Source organism: Rhopalosiphum maidis, chromosome 1, assembly GCF_003676215.2.
Source record: "Rhopalosiphum maidis isolate BTI-1 chromosome 1, ASM367621v3, whole genome shotgun sequence".
NCBI lineage: Eukaryota > Metazoa > Arthropoda > Insecta > Hemiptera > Aphididae > Rhopalosiphum > Rhopalosiphum maidis.
Genome location: NC_040877.1, coordinates 62,556,716 through 62,577,545, shown reverse-complemented (window position 1 = coordinate 62,577,545; position 20,830 = coordinate 62,556,716). Strand labels below are relative to the sequence as shown.

The window sequence follows — 20,830 nt, the reverse complement described above, 5'->3', positions numbered from 1 at the left end:
AGATAATTTTAAATGAATTTGAATTAATTTTTTTACAGATATGATAATGTGATAAATTTAATTTATTTCTATATTGTAAAAATTAAAATTTACTGTCTTGGGTATTTGATGGATAAAAAAACCCAATGTAGGTACCTGTAGTATCCAATTAATCAATTTAAATCCATGACGTAGAAAGAATTTCGTATCCTCAAGAAAAAAACACGTTGTTTATCAGTTAAAAACTGGATTCAAGGATTTCAAGTTATTTATGAATACCTACAAAAATATTATAAAATGTGCACATCATATTACTGTTGAGCTTATTGTTGATACGGAAACTCAAATCGCAACAAGTAGTTAGGAATTTTATGTGCATAAATAGGATTTTTATACAATTGTTATAAATAGTATTATTTATTAGGTGAATACAAACCACATATTGCAGATAATTTTAATTTTTGTGACATTATCAGACTATAATAGATACATTCAATTTTTTATTTAATAATTTGCATTAACTATGGTAAGTAAATTGTAAAAAATATATATAATATAATAAATATTTTAGTATTTACCAATGTATAATACCTAATAGTGTTGTATTTTATTTTAATTCATTTAAAAATAACTAGCATATAACAATACCATATTAAATTTAGGATCATTGGATGACTTATACTAAATATAATTATAATATTACAATATTTAAGTCTTTTGAAAAAAAAAAAACAAAATCTAGACAACTGAAATAATTTAATAACTTTATTTTACATTATTACCAGCTATAATATTATTTTATAACGGTTCACAGAATTACATCATGCATATTTTTGGTTTGATTTTTTTTACTGGAATGGTTTCATCAACAAAAATCGTACCAGTAGTTATTACACAAACGATCGGTTTCTTGGCATTTGAATTGCATTCCGCATCGGGACTCAAGTCAACGAATATTTTGGAGACTTCAACTCTAACAGATGAAAATGATGATGACGATTGTATTTGCACACCTTATTATAAGTGTAAAACTTATAAACCGGCTGCTGATGGTTATGAGCTTATAGATATAAGGTAAGACCACACTAAATAGCATATTATGTTTTCATCAATAGAACGATACAGGTATCTTGTGTTTAGAGTGTTTAGACGCTTCTTTGTATAAAATTTGAGTATATTGTAATTTTTATTTTTCAATTCATTTTTCTTGTCAATAATTTAAAATATGAAGTATGGTATACAAGTATGATGGATAATTCTTAATACAGTTCTGTATTCATTAGATATGTTATATAAATATAATATATTTCAGATTATCTTTGATATGTTGATACAGTTTTTGTTAGTTGCATTATACGATTCGTATTACTTTAGAAATAAATGGTGTAATTAAGTGTATTTACATATTTCTTCTGATAATTAACTTTTGTCATTATTATGTTTTGAAAATAAAAATTAAAAAAAAATAATTATTATTAGCAATCAGCGAGAAACTATAATATGATTATATATAGGTAGTAAAATAGTATAATAGTAAGAACTTACGCCATATGTAATTAATTATCTACGTAATAACTATTAAGATATAAGCTATAAATTTTATTTTAATCAATAATTATTAATTATATTTACAAGAAAAAAGCTATTACGTATGTAGTTAACTACGATTGTCAATTTTTCCTGATACATTCTGTGGGTTAACTTTATAATTTAAAATAAAAAGTATTTTATTTACTATTAGTTAAATCAAGAGAAGTAATTTTACGATTAAATATATTTATATTGTTGTATGCCTATATATCAGTAATCATAAATATACTATTGCCTTTTTTCACATACTATGACTACCTAATTTTGTCAATTTCAATTAGAAATTAAGAAATTATTACATTAGTAATGTTGGTTAGATTTTATTTTAAATCTATACATTTAGCAAACTATGGCTAATTATAAGTAATAACCTAACGGGAATGAGGATTACGGTGTTCTCAGTGTTCTCACTTAATTGTATTTTTAAAACCCTCCAAAAACATAAAACTGATTTGTCTATACAAAGGTTCTTAAAATTATTTAAATATAGGTATCACTTGAAATATAGGCGTACTATACTAAAAATATATGATAGTTTTCTTATGTCAACTAGATTTAAAATATATGCGTTCAAAAATAAAAAGTAAATTATCCAAAGTAACCTATGACATACTATAAATCTTACTAAATCTGTTATTGAAAATTTTATGAAAATCAATAAAAAAAAATTTGCATAAGAATTATCCATTTTAAGTCCTTGATTATATTTATATTGTAGATATATTTATTAATTTTAGTTGTAATAGATGATGTCACCAGGGTTAAAATCAACTTATCTTTCTATCGTCTTTAATACGACCTTTTTTAAAATACAAAATGTAATAATTTACTTCGAAGTGCATATCTTTGAACATAGGATTGCCTAAATTGCAGATCCGGAATTGCGATATACTTGGTTGTATATTATATATAAACACATATACATAGCACAATAATTTATTATATTTCATTTATAGAAGGTAATATATTTAATAAAAAATATTGCACAATATTTGTTTGTTTATATTAGTTGTACACATTCACCATACTAATATGTATTATATACAATTATTATATATTTAAGTTTCCTAAAATTTTAATATAATATATAATATTTTTTTCAATTAAATTTTTATATTTCAGAATAAACATGGCTCCATGTCAAAGTTATCTTGACGTTTGTTGTAATGATACAAAAATAACTTCAACCGAAAACTATGAGTCAAATAATCCAGATACTACTAAAAGTGGCTGTCATTGCCCTAGTCCCGAAGATTATAGTAAAGAACCCGATATTGACCAAATAGATGTTACTAAAAATCCGTCATATGGCACAAAAGAAGATTATACTAAAGAATCATCTGTTGGTTACAATGAAGATCATACTAAAGAATCATCTGTTGGCTACAATGAAGATCATACTAAAGAATCATCTGTTGGCCACAATGAAGATCATACTAAAGAATCATCTGTTGGCTACAATGAAGATCATACTAAAGAATCATCTGTTGGCTACAATGGAGATCATACTAAAGAACCATCTGTTGACCACAATGAAGATCATACTAAAAACCCATATGACATTCCAACAGATAAATATACTAAGACCTCAGAAGGCCCTAAAGAAGAATATACTACGAAGCCATTAAACAGTTATACAGTAGATTACACTACAGAATCGTTTGTAGATCATTCGAATGGGGTGACAGACAAATCGATTACTTCTGAATTTACCATTTCAACCGAACCCGATAACACCTCTAATAATCATCACGAAAAACATAAATGTGGTACTTGGAATAAATATGGAGCTGGTTTTAGAATTGGAAATGCGCTTGATAGCGAAGCACAGTTTGGTGAATTCCCCTCAATGGTGGCTATATTCAAAGAAGAATTGGCAAAAGACGGCGAAAAAAAACTTGTCTTGAATTGCGGAGGTTCGTTAATCGAAAAAGACGTAATTTTAACAGCCGCTCATTGTGTGATAAAGTAATTATTTATCTTATTATTTAAACATTTAAATAACAACTTACTTTTAAATAATTTTGAATGGGATATCCAGATATATTAACATTGTATACAAGTTATATATACGTTTACCTTCTCAATAGTCTCAATAAAAAAACCTAAACATATATAATTACAGCGAGATAAATATTTACGTAGAGAAATTAGCTGGTAACTTAAATGGTTTTTATGAAATCTGAAATATTTTTTAAACAACAATTTCTGATCAGCTCGTTTATATATTATTAATTTATATTTGTAGATATTATAGTAAAGATTGATGTTTTAATATTAGATTTTTTTTTTCAGGAGCGATATTTCAGCTATGGTTGTTCGTGCAGGTGAATGGGATTTAAAAACAGAAAAAGAACTGCTTAATCACCAAGATCGTAGAGTATCAAAAATTGTTACTCATCCTGATTATTATGCAGGAGGACTTTATAATGACGTGGCTTTAATTTTTATCAAAGATGCATTTTCTTTACAAGATAATATCCAACTTATATGCTTACCTACACCAAATGATATTTTTATAAATGACATGTGTTATTCGAGCGGTTGGGGTAAAACTGTTTCTTACAATAACTATACTATTTTTAAGAAGACAGAATCAGGAAAAATCAGTATGTCAATAAACTTGATAAGAGAAAATAAATAAAAGTAATTACTATCAATCAAAAATTTAATATTTTATTTTGTAGAAGAATCAGGTCAATACCAAGTCAGTATATTGAAAAAGGTTGAACTTCCAATTGTTCCTCGAAGTCAATGCATGGACGCTCTCAGGTCCACTAGACTTGGACCCAAATTTGTATTGCACGACAGTTTTATATGTGCCGGTGGTAAAGAAGGGAAGGACACATGTAAAGTAAGATAATATTTTTTCAGTTTTTTTAAGCAAAGGGACTAATATAAATATTTTTTTAGTCAGTTGAATCATTTTAACCTAATATATAATAAAACTTAAAATTATACATTTATATATTACATATTATACACCTAACCTAACCTAACCTGTTAAAATAGTATTATAATATTATTCAAGTTATTTTTATATAAAAAGAAACAAAATCGTATTAATAATAATTAATAAGTTATACTTAATAATATTGTTTTATTTTCATTTAAAAGTATAACAATACACCTTCTGCTAACTAATTTCACTAATGAAAATATTTTAGTTACGTATGATATTGTTTTATATTTATCTTAGAGTTATTGACTAGTGTTATTCAAAATCTTTTTTTAATGCAATAATTTGGTGGTTGTCGACGTTGTTGTACGCACATCATTATTATTAATTTGGCCTTTTTTTGTAAGACAGTTGCATATCGTTTGATTTTTGTGTTATACGCCGTTTGCACATTGGCTGTTTAAAAGAAAAGTAGATAATTCGCGTATCAATATTATTTATCTAATTATAGAACTAAAAAAAGGTGAATCCAAAAGTGCTAGTTGTTTTTTTATCTTAAAATTAACACATCTCCAAATTTACTCTCGTATTCTCGTAATATTAAATTTTAAAATATTACTATAAATATATTTTATATATTTCTATTTCAATATAAATGTACCATAGTTATATTGTATAATTAAATAGTTAGCAACAATACGACGAGATTAATAACTAAAATGTACTGATGACCAATCGATATTTATTGCATAAGTATATCAATCTGGATAGTAGATTACTTTAACGGACACTTATCGAGACCTATGGTTGTAACTATTACTATAATGTGCCTTTAATCCAATTTATTTTTAATTATTTGTATATGTTTAACATATTTATTTCAAATGAAAATCATTGAATTTTCAATCAAAAATTATTTTTTGTACTGTTCTATTGTTTAGAATATTGATGCGCATTCGATGTACGATAAATAATTTAGTGTAGGTAAAACGGACAATTCGCAAACGATGTACGATATTTCGGCACGGGTAAACAAACATGCGCAAAGCTGTAAATTATATACGGCTCAATAATTTATCATTCAATAAAATACTAGTATAATACCTATATAATTGATAATAAATAAGTACTAATAAAATTAAGACAATTATTGATCGATTAGTTTCTGTGTTCTGTCCGTACTTTATTATCATCAAATACAAACTTTTTAAATTATATCATATTACTTATAAATAAAAAAAATAATAATAATCGTTTAAAAATTGATTTTGAATCATGTTGTTAGAATTATTATGAAAAAATAGGTATACATAATATATTTAAAAATCTCTGGACTAACAGACTTAATAATATTTTGTGTTTAGGGTGATGGCGGCAGTCCATTAATGTGTCCATATCAAGATGATCCCAATCATTTAGTTCAAGTTGGAATTGTAGCTTGGGGTATCAATTGCGGTTTGGCAGATATACCCGCGGCTTATGTTAACGTGGCCGGTTTCACGTACTGGATTAAAAACGAAATAGAAAAAAGAGGAAATGAATATTTATAAATACAGATGGCGTGTATGGATTTTATTTAAGATATATACATACATAAATACATGTACACATATTATATACAAATATGTTCAAATAAAAACTTCTATGAAAAATATATTTATTTATTTTTATATCAGATTTTTATAACGATTTTATACATTTAATATTGAAAGCTTATAGTTATTTTAGTTTTTATAACTTAAAATTAATAAAAAATCATCATTTTTATTATAACTATAATTACATGGAATACATAAATTTATTAATATTTTCAGTAAGTATATTTATGATTTTATTTTTAAGATTATAAATTTTGTGTTATGATTACATTTTTGAAGTTTAAATGTTGAATATATGACACAGGATATCTTTGAAATATTTATTATTTTATTAAAGGCTTACTTATATATGTTATATTATGACTCGTATATTATAAACAAATCTATGTTTCTTCGTATTTTTTTAAAACATCTGTGTAATATAATTCTTCCTTAAGGTACTTTCATCAGGTACACATAGATGAGTATATGTTTCCAAAATCTGTGATCTAAAATTGGTATTTTGTAATTTATACAATGGTAATAATGGTATGTTAGAAGCAATCAAAAATGAACAAAATTCTTGGAAAAATACTGATTGATTTTCACTTGAAATTGACTATTGATTAACGAATGTTTTATTTAGAAGTCAGAGTTTTCGAATATTATTCGTGTGAAAATGACTTAACATATTGATCAATTTGAAACTTTTTTTCTTCTACAATTATTTTATTACAAAACTTACTGACAAAAAACTGAATTATTATTTAAGGTTTTAAAAACTTCACCTGATTTTTTATGCGATTCAATCCATTTTCTAAGTGATGGTAATTTTGAACATGGACATTTTGGCATTGTAAAGTAACAAACACAAACAATTTTATATAAAATGAACACGGTTTTATAATATGTTTTATATACGGTTGCCGAATGTACAGTTCGAACTAAAGTTGTCAGTCTTTCAGTCCGTATTCAATAGTATTGACAATAAGCCGATAATGTTAGAAGTAGATAAAATAAAAATATACGATAAGAAAACCAGGTTGCTTCCAAAAACCGAACAATTTTGATTTTGACCCTAAAAAGGCCGATCGACAACAACCGCATTTTAAAATTTATATTTTATATTTTTGAATTTTGAATTTTTTTTTGATGAAATATGATAATAATGAGAATATATAATTAGTTATACATTTACTACATATGCGTTTTTGTCTTGTATTTTATCAAAAGTGTGCAGTTTTTGGAGTCAACGGAAAACTAGTATGCAATAAATTAGGTACCTATACCTACCTACTTACCAAATAATAAGAAAAACAGCTTTCCTTTTTTACCGGATTTCGAATTGAAGATATTGTAATATTTCATAAAAATAAGCTGAACGGAACAGCATAAGCGTTTAAAATTTTATATATATTAAAGTATGGTTAAACAATTTGTACGTCTACTTTTTTTCTCTGTTTAAATTATTACAACCATCAATCGTCCGACAAATAGCGATGATTGACGATTGCCATAGATGATAGATTCATAGACCATATACTGTATTATTATATTGTAATATTATTATTAGCCACTAGCCAGACATTTAAACAATTAAACATTTTGAACAACAACTAATAATTAATTTATTTCAAAAATAAATCGCATGTATTATCTAGTATAGTTATATTCTTATATTGATTCATGTATTTTTACTAGGTGTTATTAACGTTTAAGTCGATGCTACCGATCGGTGTTAATAGGTTTATGGAATAAACAGCTAAAAACTAATCTACATAATATTTTGAAAATGTCTCTGTGGTGTTAAACAATAATACACAAATTGGTGTTTTTAAGTAATATTTTCGTATTAACTTACAACAAAATAGATAACTATAATCGTTATTTTTCGTTAAATATCTAGTTTTGTCAATATTCAAGTTCGGTATATACCAATATTTTGTACATGTGTATTGTGTAATAAAAAACTGTGCAAATATAATTTTAATATTTTCAAATTGTAATAAAAACGACTTGTGAGAAACCTTATTGTTAAACAATATATAGTGAATTTTAATAGTTAAAAGCTATTAAAATATCCATTATATTTTGATTAAATTTATTTGTTAATAACCTTTAATACTTTTATAATATCAATTATAATGTTCCACTTGCCAATTTTCATAGTATATATTATAAGTACTGAAATTATTTTATTTTTTAACTTTTCATTTCCTTTAAATATAGTATTAAATATTGATATAGTAATATCGGATAGTTTAATTTAATTATTCACACCATTTCAATAATGAAATGTTTATGAATTATATAATAAATAATAAAAATAAATAATTGAAAATATAAAAAATATAAAATCTATAAATAATTCCTATTATAATATGTTACACGCATTGAAGTAGCAACAGATATGGACATTTTTAATTATTAATCCACATTTGTAAACATCTAGAAAAGATTACCTATGTTTTCAGAAGTAAAGTTTGTAATTTGTATCTTTATTCTTTTACGACTCCTCAGTTCATATTGTCTTATTTATTTTCGCCTGGTCTCAATTACCCAGCTTAATCAATTTTCGTTCGATTTAAACTATTTAGTATTTGTTTTAATTTTATATTGTTTGAGTTCAAGAATTTTAGTATTATTAAATAAATGTGCTCAACTAATATCTATTTATTGATTTTTAAACGGTTTCACTGAATAATTTTTGTTTTCGAGCACCTACATATATATATATATATATATATATTATTGTAAGCAACCGTTATTGCATCATCATCAAGCACATCAATGATCGCTACGGTGACGATTGTTATTACCGGAATATAAATTCCAGATAGGCAATTATAACTACATATTGACTTAGCGTGTTGTCGGCTTCTAGTGCCGTGTATTCACACTGGAGTGTATTTTGTGAAATAGATAACCTTGTTTTCACGGTTGTTGAACGTGACGCGTGTCGCTTGTTGTTGGTGGCAAAACTTAACGCCGGCTAAACTACAGGATATGCAATTCCCATAACGTGCGTCTGTGCCGTTTTGACGTGTTTTCTTGTATAAATACCATGGGATTCGGTGATGTCGACGATGTTTTAGTCGTCACCGTCGTTTGTCGTGTCCGTGACTTCTTATTTATCTTTGAGGCAATTTAATAGTAGGGATCAGGAGAAGAATATGAGCCGAAATGACTCACTAAATAAAACTAGGTTACTATAATATACGTATGCTTGTACGTTGGACCTGATTAAGAAAAGCTTTGCCTAAAGTCAATGATTTTATTCGTGTCCGACATATTCACACAGACGATAACCATCCATAACGAGCTTTCTACTCCTTATTAGAATTGTTTTCATTATATTGGCCATGGCCACCTGTTGATGGTTTTAAAAAAAAAAACTTATTTTTATGAATGTAGATCGATTGTTAGACTTCTAGACTTTTACAAATATGCAATATTAGAGACTGTCACTTAATATTTTAAAACGATAATACTAATTCTTAGTTTCGATAATCGAAAAATTTACAACAAAATTTATTGAAAAATCGGTTTTTGAAAAAACTATATTCTACGCATTTTCTGGATAAAGGAATTAGTTTTGACTCGATACTTCATACAAACGATCAAGTATGTAGCCCAAACACTATACAGTTAATATATATACACAGTTAAACAGCTATTATAGGGAGCTATTATTAAAATACGAAGAACACAAATGAAGAGGTATTATTGCGGTTAATAATTATTTTTTTTGTGATTACGCTATGTTCAGTGTTCACAATAGTATTTATTTATTTATTTATGGCATTACATTTACCTTTATACCCGATGATGAAGTTGTATCTACAATTATAGTATTATACGATAGGAATAATATTGGCCCATTTCACCCAGACGTGTTTCAGTTTATATGTTATATCTATTAAGTTCGTTAGCGCCACTATATGAGAGAAACGCGCCATTGACGGACTGTCGGTGTGGTACGTATATGAACTTAAAAAATGTAAATCGTAATACTGACGTATGATACGCTTCCGTGTGAAATGGGCCTATACCATCGTCGTGACACTGAAGGCTGGAAATTTAACAACATATGTTGGAATTAATTATCGTGCGTGTACCTGTCGATGACATTGTGATAATTAATATGTCGATGGCCCGTCTTCTGCTCAATAATGTGACATACTGACATGACAAAAATTAAAAACAATAAACCTTTAATTTAAATTTAACAAAATCCATTTGCCAACGCGTTTTGTCGTGTTTCTGATATCCGACTGATGAACGCGCAACGTACTATGTGAAGGAAAAATGCGCGATTAATATTATACTGTTTGTTCGCGTCATCCATCCGCCCACATGGTAACAGCTAAATATTATACAATGGAATAGTCACTATTCAATAGTGTGATGTGACGATAATATAACGAATGAGCAAAAATAACTTTTAGATAACTGAAATGTTAAATTTATACACAAAATATCAAATACGTAATGATATCCCATTATTTATTAGTTATTACCATTTTTCTATATTTACTTTACCGAAAATCGGAAAGATATTCAATGACCTACGTGTATACCTAATATTTATTATTTTATTTATGATTTGTATGTATTTTCATAACGTACATTTTTATACATTAATTGTACTGAAATAGGTTTATATAGAATTCCCAGTTTTAAATAATGGGTGAGTAAAATAACAATAATAATAACAAAATGTTAAAAATGTTTACATTCACATATGAAAACAAGACACTTCCGATCATTTTTAAAAATATATTTTGATGAAACAAACAACATTAACGTGTATTATTATTATTATACATTATTTTGTTGTTACACGTCATCGAGTAACCGATCGAGACTAACCACCGGTCGCAGACGTCGTTTATTCAGATGAAGACATTCGTGTGGCTCGGTGGCTTTGGTCGCGCGTGAAACTACGGACGACGGCGGTACGGGGGCTATCGTTCCCGGGTGCGACGGACGAGAGTGGTAGGGCCGATAGTAGTAACGGCGCGGGCAGTGACATGCTTCGATATCGATGATGGTGATGACGAATATTGCAGGCGGCGGAGACGGTTGGAATCAAAGTGTCACCGGTGTCGAAGTGCCGACCCTGCAGCGATTTCCGGATACGGTGCAGGTGCGCGGCGTCGGCGGTGACCGGATGCAGACATAATTGACGAGACAAATATCAATATTATTATAATATTTTTGGTAAATCATTTATTCAGTCCTTCTCTCTAGGCAACAGCTTTGACCGGAAGAGACTACGACACATTTATCTTTATTTGTGTATACCCGTGATTTATTATCTATATTATTATACTGTAATTTATTGATGGGCCTTTTTATTATATCTGTTATTATTAAGGTTATGGTTCTAATATATTTATTATGCCACCTATGTGCGGCACCTACACATTTCCTAAATATAATTATTTCCATTTTTAATTTATTAAATGCAATAGAATTATACCATAGTAGATTAGCAGCTCACATCAACTGAACTAAATGCATTTTAATAAGTGTAAATTATAATGCATTGCGTTTAGGGTTCAATGCTTTACACGCATATATAATACACACAACACACGTTTATAATGCGGGGAATATTGACTGCACTGCAACCTGGTTAAAATAATTATGAATTGTTATATGGCCGGGATTTTTTCAGCTTTGCAGAAACCAACATTAGCGCAGACTTGAAATCACGATTTCTACAGGCATCATAACTGCAATATTTAGCATAGATATGTGATACTACCAAACATGTAAATATGTAAATATATAACCGATATGTAAAGTTAACGAACCAGCGTACTTATATGATATGATTATATAGGTAAATTTTAATATTTTATTATAAATTTAAAAATACAATAAATTGTTTGTTGTAATAATAATATTGAAATAACTATATAACAAATATAAATATAAATATTATAATATTTATATTTCAACACAAATACAATCATTTCTATAACGAACATTTAAAAAAAAAAAATTGAAATTATAATATATTTACCTGTCCTGTTAAATATACTTAAGCAGCATTATTAAAATTCTATAAAAATTCTTATAGTCTACAATTAAGCCAATTAACCTATTGGCGCTTTAAATGATTTATCTTGGTTTTATGATTTACTCGTTTTTAATTTTTTGGCATAGGTTTAATATTATAATTTTTATTTAAATCACAATGTATTCTCAATACAAAATATATATAAATACTAATTCCCCCTCCAAATGTAACATATTACATATACAATAATATTTACATAATATATATTATTAAATTAATAATATATAATATTAGATTAGGTATTGACGTATGTATAACCTATAATTTGATAATGGCGATTTTCAATAATTCAAAAACCAAATACAGGTCTTACACACTTATTAACTGATTCAGTGATCCGTTACCAGTTTAATACGTTTGTACTGTGTAATGATATTGTCAAATACACTAGTAATTTTTTCCTTTTATAAAAAAAAAATGTATTCTAACGGTTTCTATTTTACGATTATAATTTGCTTGAAATTGGATTGAAATGTGTATGTAATTAAATAATATATATTGAATAATATTGATTTATCGTTTATACCATCTCATAATTAGATACAGCGGGTTGAACAATTACAAAAAAACCTAAATCCATTGTAAATCTAGTGGACTATATTAGGTAATTTCACAGTTACGGATGTATTCAAATAGAAGTCTATTTACAACATTTAATTGTTACAATGATAAATGCAATCACAGTATATTTTTAAAATAATACATTTTATTCGTATCACAACAACTAATAAATTATAACCTATTTGAAAATTGCCAACTGTATTAGACAATTTACGTCATATTTTTCATATAATCGTTGTACGCATACAAATGTGTGTTATATCAAACGCGGTGACTGTTCTAATAAACTTTTCTATTTTGTAAATATTGCATAATATTTCCAAATTGATAGTTCATTTATAAAATATTAATTATTATGTAATGTACAATATTAAATACCAAGTATAAAAAGTTCCTGTATAATATATGCTTTATCCATAGTAAGTTTGTTCTAGAATGTTAATATTTGGCATGTCATATATATAGAAACTATATTATCTAAATTCTAAGTTGGACAACCTTTATTCATGATATAATAAGAAAAGACAAAAAATTAATGTATGTATTATTCGTAATTTAGAGATAGTTATAATATTAGTCAATATAAATAGTAAATAAACAATATTATAGTTTAAAATAAATAAATTATTAATGATTGATAATAAATAGTTATAAGTAAGTTAAGGTAATTATTAAACTTAACTACGCAAGTAAAAGATTACTGTTAAAATATGTATTTATAGTATTAGCTGAAAAATAGTTTTTAATAAAAGTAAGGCTTGCATTTGATTCGTACATGTAATAATTCGAAGATAATGAAATGGTTTCAGAAGCCACAAGCCTTAAAAAAGTCTAATAATATATTAAGATGACGCTATAACTGCATATGTTGTCTATGTTTTACAAATGTAAAACATAGCAAAAACTGTTTACATCGGAAAGAACCGACAAGGTTATAGTAATACAGTTTTCTAAGTTATAACTAAGAAACAAAATTTTCATCACATGAAAAAGAGAACTTTGATTATGAAATATCGTTTTTAGTTTTTCAATATTGTAACTACAAAAAAGTGGTTAAAGTTTGTATAACACAAAAATAATGGATTAAGAAACAATAAATTTTTGTTCTTATAAGTGATATTAAAAAAATAAATAAGATATTATTTCACAGATAATGTTTACAACTCATAGAGTAATAATACTCTATAATATAATATAATATAATATATGTTACAACTTTATTGGATGTAATGTCCTCTTAAATATTTAATTTTTAATAGATTTTGGAATATCTAATGAATTATAAATCTAGTCAATTTAAAACTGTATATTATTATTAAAAACAAGAACAGTATTAATATTATTTATGGTTAAATGTACTTAATATACTGTGATTTTATATTTGTATTATAAACATTTTCAGTTTATCACCCCACTAACCATTAAAATTAATTATAAGATAATAAGTAATAAACTAATAACTTTAGTTGTTGAGGCTTAAGTAAATAAATAAAAAAAAAACTCATTATAAAAAATTATTATAATTCTACTTATAAAATATAACAACATTTTTAAGTTTTTGTTGAAACTATTAATTAATTTTTTTTTACTTTTTTTCTAAACATTTTTAGTTTATAAATAAGTTTGATAAGTTACATGGCGTTTAATGTACTTCTATAAATATTGACTATTAAACGCTGATATTATATTGTATTATGTATCAAGATACTTTTTAAAATGTTCTAAAAATAATAAAATTAAAAAATAAGCAAATAAATAGTGATTTAAAAAAAAAAATTGAATATTTCTTCAGAATAGGTACTCAAAATCATTTTTTAAACGTAATAATTGTCTAGTTAATTGGTTAATACTCATATTTAAAATTATTTTTTCATAAAACAAAATAAATGGGATAAGTGCTCAACATGGTGATCGCATGTCGGACAACATTTCATGCTCGCAGTAAAGAGTTCGTAATGGTAATTTATTTGATATGGCATATAACGGATCTATTTAATTTGTGATACCGGTATTAATTCGTACATACAGCTCCATCCATCAAGTACCTAAGAGTAATATTATATTCAAACAGCAATCATTGGTCTTAAAAAAACAAAATAAACATTAGATTTAAAGCAACACTACATAATTAAATAATTATTTATCAGTCTATTACTAAAGATGTCTAATAATCTGACATTTTTTTATTACGTTTTCACGTTTATTACTGTCTATAATGCTAAGACTACTGTAGTACCTATTGTTATTCGTTTATTACATAGTACCTACTATTTAATTATAAACATATTATACATCTATCAATGACAAAATAAATGGCAATTTTTACTTTAATTCATTAAATCCTTGCATTTTTTTTTTTGATCCTAATTATAATCATGACATTGGTATAAAAAATATTGTATTTTTTTCCTACATTCTTATGTACCTGCATAATATATCATGTATTTCTGTTTCATTAATGTATACATTATTTGCAACTATTTACATAATATAAAAGATCCTAAAATTATTTAAAAGATCAAACGGTAGTATTTTCATTTTATTAGGGCTTAACCTATGTGGTACTTAATACAAATTATAATATAAGCTACTTATATATTATATAAATATTATACACGTAATATGTTCAATAGACGTTCGGACAGCTCCTATCAATATCGATATACACATGAAATAAAGGAAAAGCACGATTTTTCTTCTGTTCACTTTCAAGGACCAATAATGAACCCAGTTTTGGATTTCTGGTGAATATCGAAATGAAAATTATATATTAAAAATGTACTTAATTACATATAGCAGCCTCTATAGATTATGCCGTATCTCATCAATTTTTGACATACTAATCAATAACCATTTGCATTTTGTTTAATATAAATACTCAGTATTTATTTCAGATCTTCGATCTATCTCAGGGTGGGGGAAAGGTATCGTACATTTTCAAGGAGGTATGCCATAGGAGTACACAATAATAAAGGGAAGTAAAAATATGGTATACATTGTTTTTCGAGAGTGGAGGGGGTATTACTCCCCCGTTACTCCCCTGAAATAAATACTGTAAATATACCACTTAAGCAATATATTTTCGCATGTTGTTTAATATTTGGTTAGGTGGTCTGGTAGATACAACATGTCCGTACGTGTTACGTAACACGATCATTGTAAAAACACAATTATAGAGGTACCCACATCAAAAGTACATTTGAAAGGAAAAAAACAACCGTCGTCATATTTGGAAAAATACTCCTCATATCTATATAGTTACACAGGCTAAGTTACCAAAACTAGTTTAGTTGTTGTTCCGCTGTGATGATCCGTTTTGTCGTTTGTAATTTTATGGGCGTATACCTACCTAGTAAATTTACAAGGATCGTAATTAGAAAGCTGAGATGATTAAAACCTCATAAACCCAATATTCTGACGCACTACAGTCGAAGATAAATGCCCTTCGAGATTACTATAATATTATGTTCGTGGGATACTCGGATTTGAATTGGATACATTTTTTGACTTCCAATGATAGTTATCCAGCTATATTTCTGAAATAGTAAGTAATAGTAAAAGTAGTATTACTATTACATATTTACATCGTTTGCTGAACTCGCACACGATCTAGAAAAAAAAAATCAACGAAAGCTATATTATCATGGATTTCTTTTCAGTTATTGGAAACTTCAATAATTTTCATAATAATTTTAATCGGTATTTTATGCTATCTGAAAAAAATATATTTCATTTGAATTTCGCCAATTACATAAAGTTCAATCATAAAAGTTAAATTCACATTCCCGTTTTAATATTTTTTCCTTATAACCCTATACATATAAGCATAAATCCTTTATAAATTATACCTATATCACTTTGGGTTATTATATTAAGTAATATACGAATTTTTTAATTTTTTTTTATTTTTAATTAATATTTGATTATAACTTATAAGTCATTCTCATCATTTTTACTTATTATAATATAAAATTAAGTTCATTTTACGGTATTCATAATTTAGCTTTAATTTATTTTAAAACACTTTACAGTTTATATTAATTTTAAAGTTTAGTAAAATACGTATAGTATTAATAAAAAATAATGATATTAATACTTCAATACATATTTAATTATCTTAAAAAAATATTATAATCATAAATATTAAGTACATATTTCATTGACATATTAATTAATTACTAAAAATCTTTAACTGATGCAATTTTATTAACTTGAATAATATGATCAATTATTTTTTCATTTCAGTTATTTTAACATTATGTTTTGTACTTATATAAATATTATTAAACACGGTACAGTACCTGTTAATAGTTGGGATAAACTAACAGTAAAAAATAAAAATAATAATAATGAAAAACTATTAATTTTGAGGTAACACTTAAAAAAAATATTGTATTAATAACCTGTTTTGATGATGCCACATCTAGTAGTAATAATATATAAGTAATATACTAATATGTATATTAACTATTAAGTAGATATGCATATAAAATAACGTGCTGTGTGTTCATCGCGTTGTATTTATATGCATACTCTACGCACATAATACTAACTGTTCAAGTTGTTCCCTCAGCTATAGCCCACAGGCCTTAGCCCTCGTCGAATGACCGCTTAATATATAGGATCAACATACATTATTATGACCACTTCTCCGGTCTCGGATCTGACTTAGCGATCTACCACTCATACTCATTTCTGAATTCTTTCAACCGGTTAACGCCTCTGATGTATGTCTTATATGCTATATGCATATTATATGTGTGTATATATATTTATAATATTGTAGTTTGTAGCCACGCCAAACAAGTTTTGTTGTAGGGTGATTTTTTTTCAACCTGTGTATAAGTATACTTATGAAATGTAAACAACATTGACATACAATCTTAGCATAATGTCAAGTTCAGTGACACGGATTATTACGATGGTTATTAAAATATATTTAACGAAAAAGCGTACTTAAATTGATTAGTAAAAATTATATTTTATCGTAATGTAAAAATACATACCCACCTACATTACATTAATTTAAAAAAAAAATGTGAAAAAACGAGTGATACTGTTTTGATAACACATATTTTTGCGGTGGGCTTTTCAGCTATGTTTGGCATCTTAGGGGAAGAAAAACAAATTAATCGAACCAGCCTATGATAGGTCGACCTTATAACAATCGAAAACGGAAGAAATGTAAAATTATGAAGTATATTTTGACGTAGTGCAGGAATGGTCTGCCTGCAGACTTCGGAGTCTTGACACAAACTATCTGCCGCTAATGCCAACACCAGGACAGAGCCCGAAATCGGTTTTTTTTTCTCGAGGATAAAGATTAATCTGATTTTGTGCTAAATAAACGGTGTGCGTAAGTGCTTTAACAAAACAATAAGCAAATATTGAGCATTACCGAAGATAAGCCTTCGTTTAAAACGCTATAGCTTTACACGGTACGCCTATTAAATTAATGATATTATTATCATTGCTATTATTATTGTCATTATTATTAATACGTGTGTCGGTCGTTTTATAATACTCGTTGAAGTCCCTACACGTGATGGTGGAAGAGAAAACCCGTTACGTGTCATGTGTGAACGCTAGCCGGGTCCGTGCCGTGTATCGTCGGTCAGTCCGTTCGGTACGTCTGCCGCAGTCGTACACGTGCGCGAAAACGTATCCGAAATCTCGCCGGGCTGTGATCGTCTGAATAAAGTGACATCGTATCGCGTAAAACAATATACTTTATTAATATAATTATTATTACTGTCGTGTTTTGAAACCAATCGGTAGCAGTTGTTCACTGCACATTGTCGTTATTGTTGTACCTAAGGAATTCAAACGATCCACGGGATTAGGTACTATAAAACGATCCGGTAATCGTAATATTACACTGAGTGGCGGTAATCATCCCTCGCATTACGATAAATTCTAAACTGGACACACAATAAGACGGGATATACTCATTCTTAAGGTCAGTATATTAACAATTATTGCTTTATGTTAAAACATAAAATTTTTCCTGTACTTACATAGAATATTTTGTAAAAATAAATACGTATTTACTTATTAATAAGTTCTATATTATTTTGGTTGGTTGGATTTTGATAACAATACGCAATGTAATATTGTTTGGAATAAAATGCTTTTAATAAAAAAATATACTACCTCTATAATAATAATATAATTTCAGATTCAATATTATTTACACATTTATTTTTATTACCTAAATTGGAACATAAAGCTCGCATTTTATATTTTTACACAGCCAAAAATTGAAAAATATCTTTTAAAGTCTCTTTAATTTTCTAGTTAATGTGTATTTTATTTATTTGTATTTTAATTAAATTATTTGATAAATATCAATACTAAAATATATTTATTTATCAGAAAGTATCAACGTTAATTTATTTGTTTAAACATGTGTAAAACGTATAAATACTATTATAGAAATAATGTGTTAGAAACTATAATTTTCCAATGATTTAAAATAATTATTTTCAAAATTTATTACGATTAAATTATTAGTTAGAATATTTATGGGTTTTAACATTATATTAAAATTCTACTGGAATTGTTCCTTATTACTGATATTATACTAACAAAAATATACAACAACTTAAGTCACGTTTAGTCATTAAACTTTCATTTTTTATTTAAAAATTATGCTGTGAGACTATTTCATATAATTAAATTACATAATTTTGAATTTATTTACTATAATTAACTAAGGTTTATAAATTTCTGTGTATACGTATATTTTTAGCGGTATAAAACATTTGGAGTTTTCATAAATAGTAAATAGTATCTTATGTCATAGCATTGTTACAATAATTAATTTAGGAAGTCTTCGTAGGATTTGATGTGACTTTTTTTCATTTTTCATATAATGTACCTACTAGTATATGGCTATACGTACATTGAAAAAATTAACTATTGAGCTATAGATTTTAATCATAGTTGGATTTTTCTTAGAATTGTGTACATTGAAATAATAGTATCGAAATACTCGTATGTTAAAATTAATTATCTACAATATAGAATAATGTTTATACATTCATCGTTTCTAAACAATAAAGAGTAAGAATATTAATTATATTTTTCAACTAAAAAATAATGTAAATGGTTTTGTTGGTTTTTATTTCAAATAAGTGATATTAAAACAATGTCAACAATGGTTAACAGAACTACAATTTTAAATGAATTAGTTATTATTTATTATATATTTATACTTACTATTGACAAATATTATTTTCAAAAATCCATTAAAGTAATAACTGTAAAATGTAAAAGATATTTATTTAATTTATAATTATTAAGCCTAACAAAGGTATGTTTATATACTTCAGAATTCTAGTTTATACCGCCTGTATTAAAAAAAAAATAATTTTAAGCAGTAAAAGTTATTAGAAATTTTCATTATATACCTATGTCTAATTATTTTCACTTATTTTGTAAGTAAAACTTTTTGTAAAGTATAAATAACAGCGTGTAATAATTTATGTATAATATTTGTACATATTTGTACAAAATATATGTATTTATTTATATATATGTACACATATTTTTTTGAAAAATAAATATTGAGATAAAATTATTTTATGCGTAGATATTTAATATAGATTAAACATTTTTGAAAACAGCAAAATTACCTACTAATAAGTTAATTGAATATAATAGTATAAGAATTTTTATTCATACTAGATGGATAAAAAAAATATATTAAATTAATAAAATATAGGGTATATAAATGAATTTATTATCATAAATCATCATACGTAATATAAGCCTATAAGCTTAATACATTTACAATATAACAAACGAAAATTATAATATTCTACTTAAGTGTATGTGACACAAATGCAACCCGTAATGTATTTATCCATGAAAGTGGTTTTTTATGAAACAAATTTACAGTGGTTATCTTTATATCTATATTCTATAGTATTCACAGTAGTCTTACCAAATTTTTATCTAACATATAATAGAAATATATTATAAATTAGCGTTTTTTTTTTTTATATATAGAAAATCCCAAATTATTCATTCATGTGAATTACTTTTTTTTCATTTGTTTATTAAAACTAACTAAGTAATAATATATAAACATAAAAATGTTTGACATAGATAATGTTAATGTTATTTTTA

General features: G+C 26.1%; 2 protein-coding genes across 2 annotated transcripts in view; both read left to right on the top strand.

The window, feature by feature from the left end:
- Positions 1-296: 296 nt before the first annotated feature.
- On the top strand, positions 297-6,125 carry LOC113549448 (serine protease easter-like). The gene is made up of 6 exons (XM_026950755.1): positions 297-505; positions 794-1,053; positions 2,692-3,537; positions 3,865-4,178; positions 4,257-4,423; positions 5,833-6,125. Exons 1-6 carry the CDS (start codon positions 503-505, stop codon positions 6,016-6,018), a joined length of 1,776 nt encoding a protein of 591 aa, XP_026806556.1. The 5' UTR covers positions 297-502; the 3' UTR covers positions 6,019-6,125.
- Positions 6,126-18,321: 12,196 nt separating this feature from the next.
- Positions 18,322-20,830, top strand: part of LOC113548033 (patched domain-containing protein 3) — a 31,219-nt gene continuing 28,710 nt past the window's right edge. The window contains exon 1 of the mRNA XM_026948679.1: positions 18,322-18,656. The gene's annotated coding sequence lies outside the window, so the exon portion shown is untranslated. The remainder of the gene's footprint in view (positions 18,657-20,830) is intronic.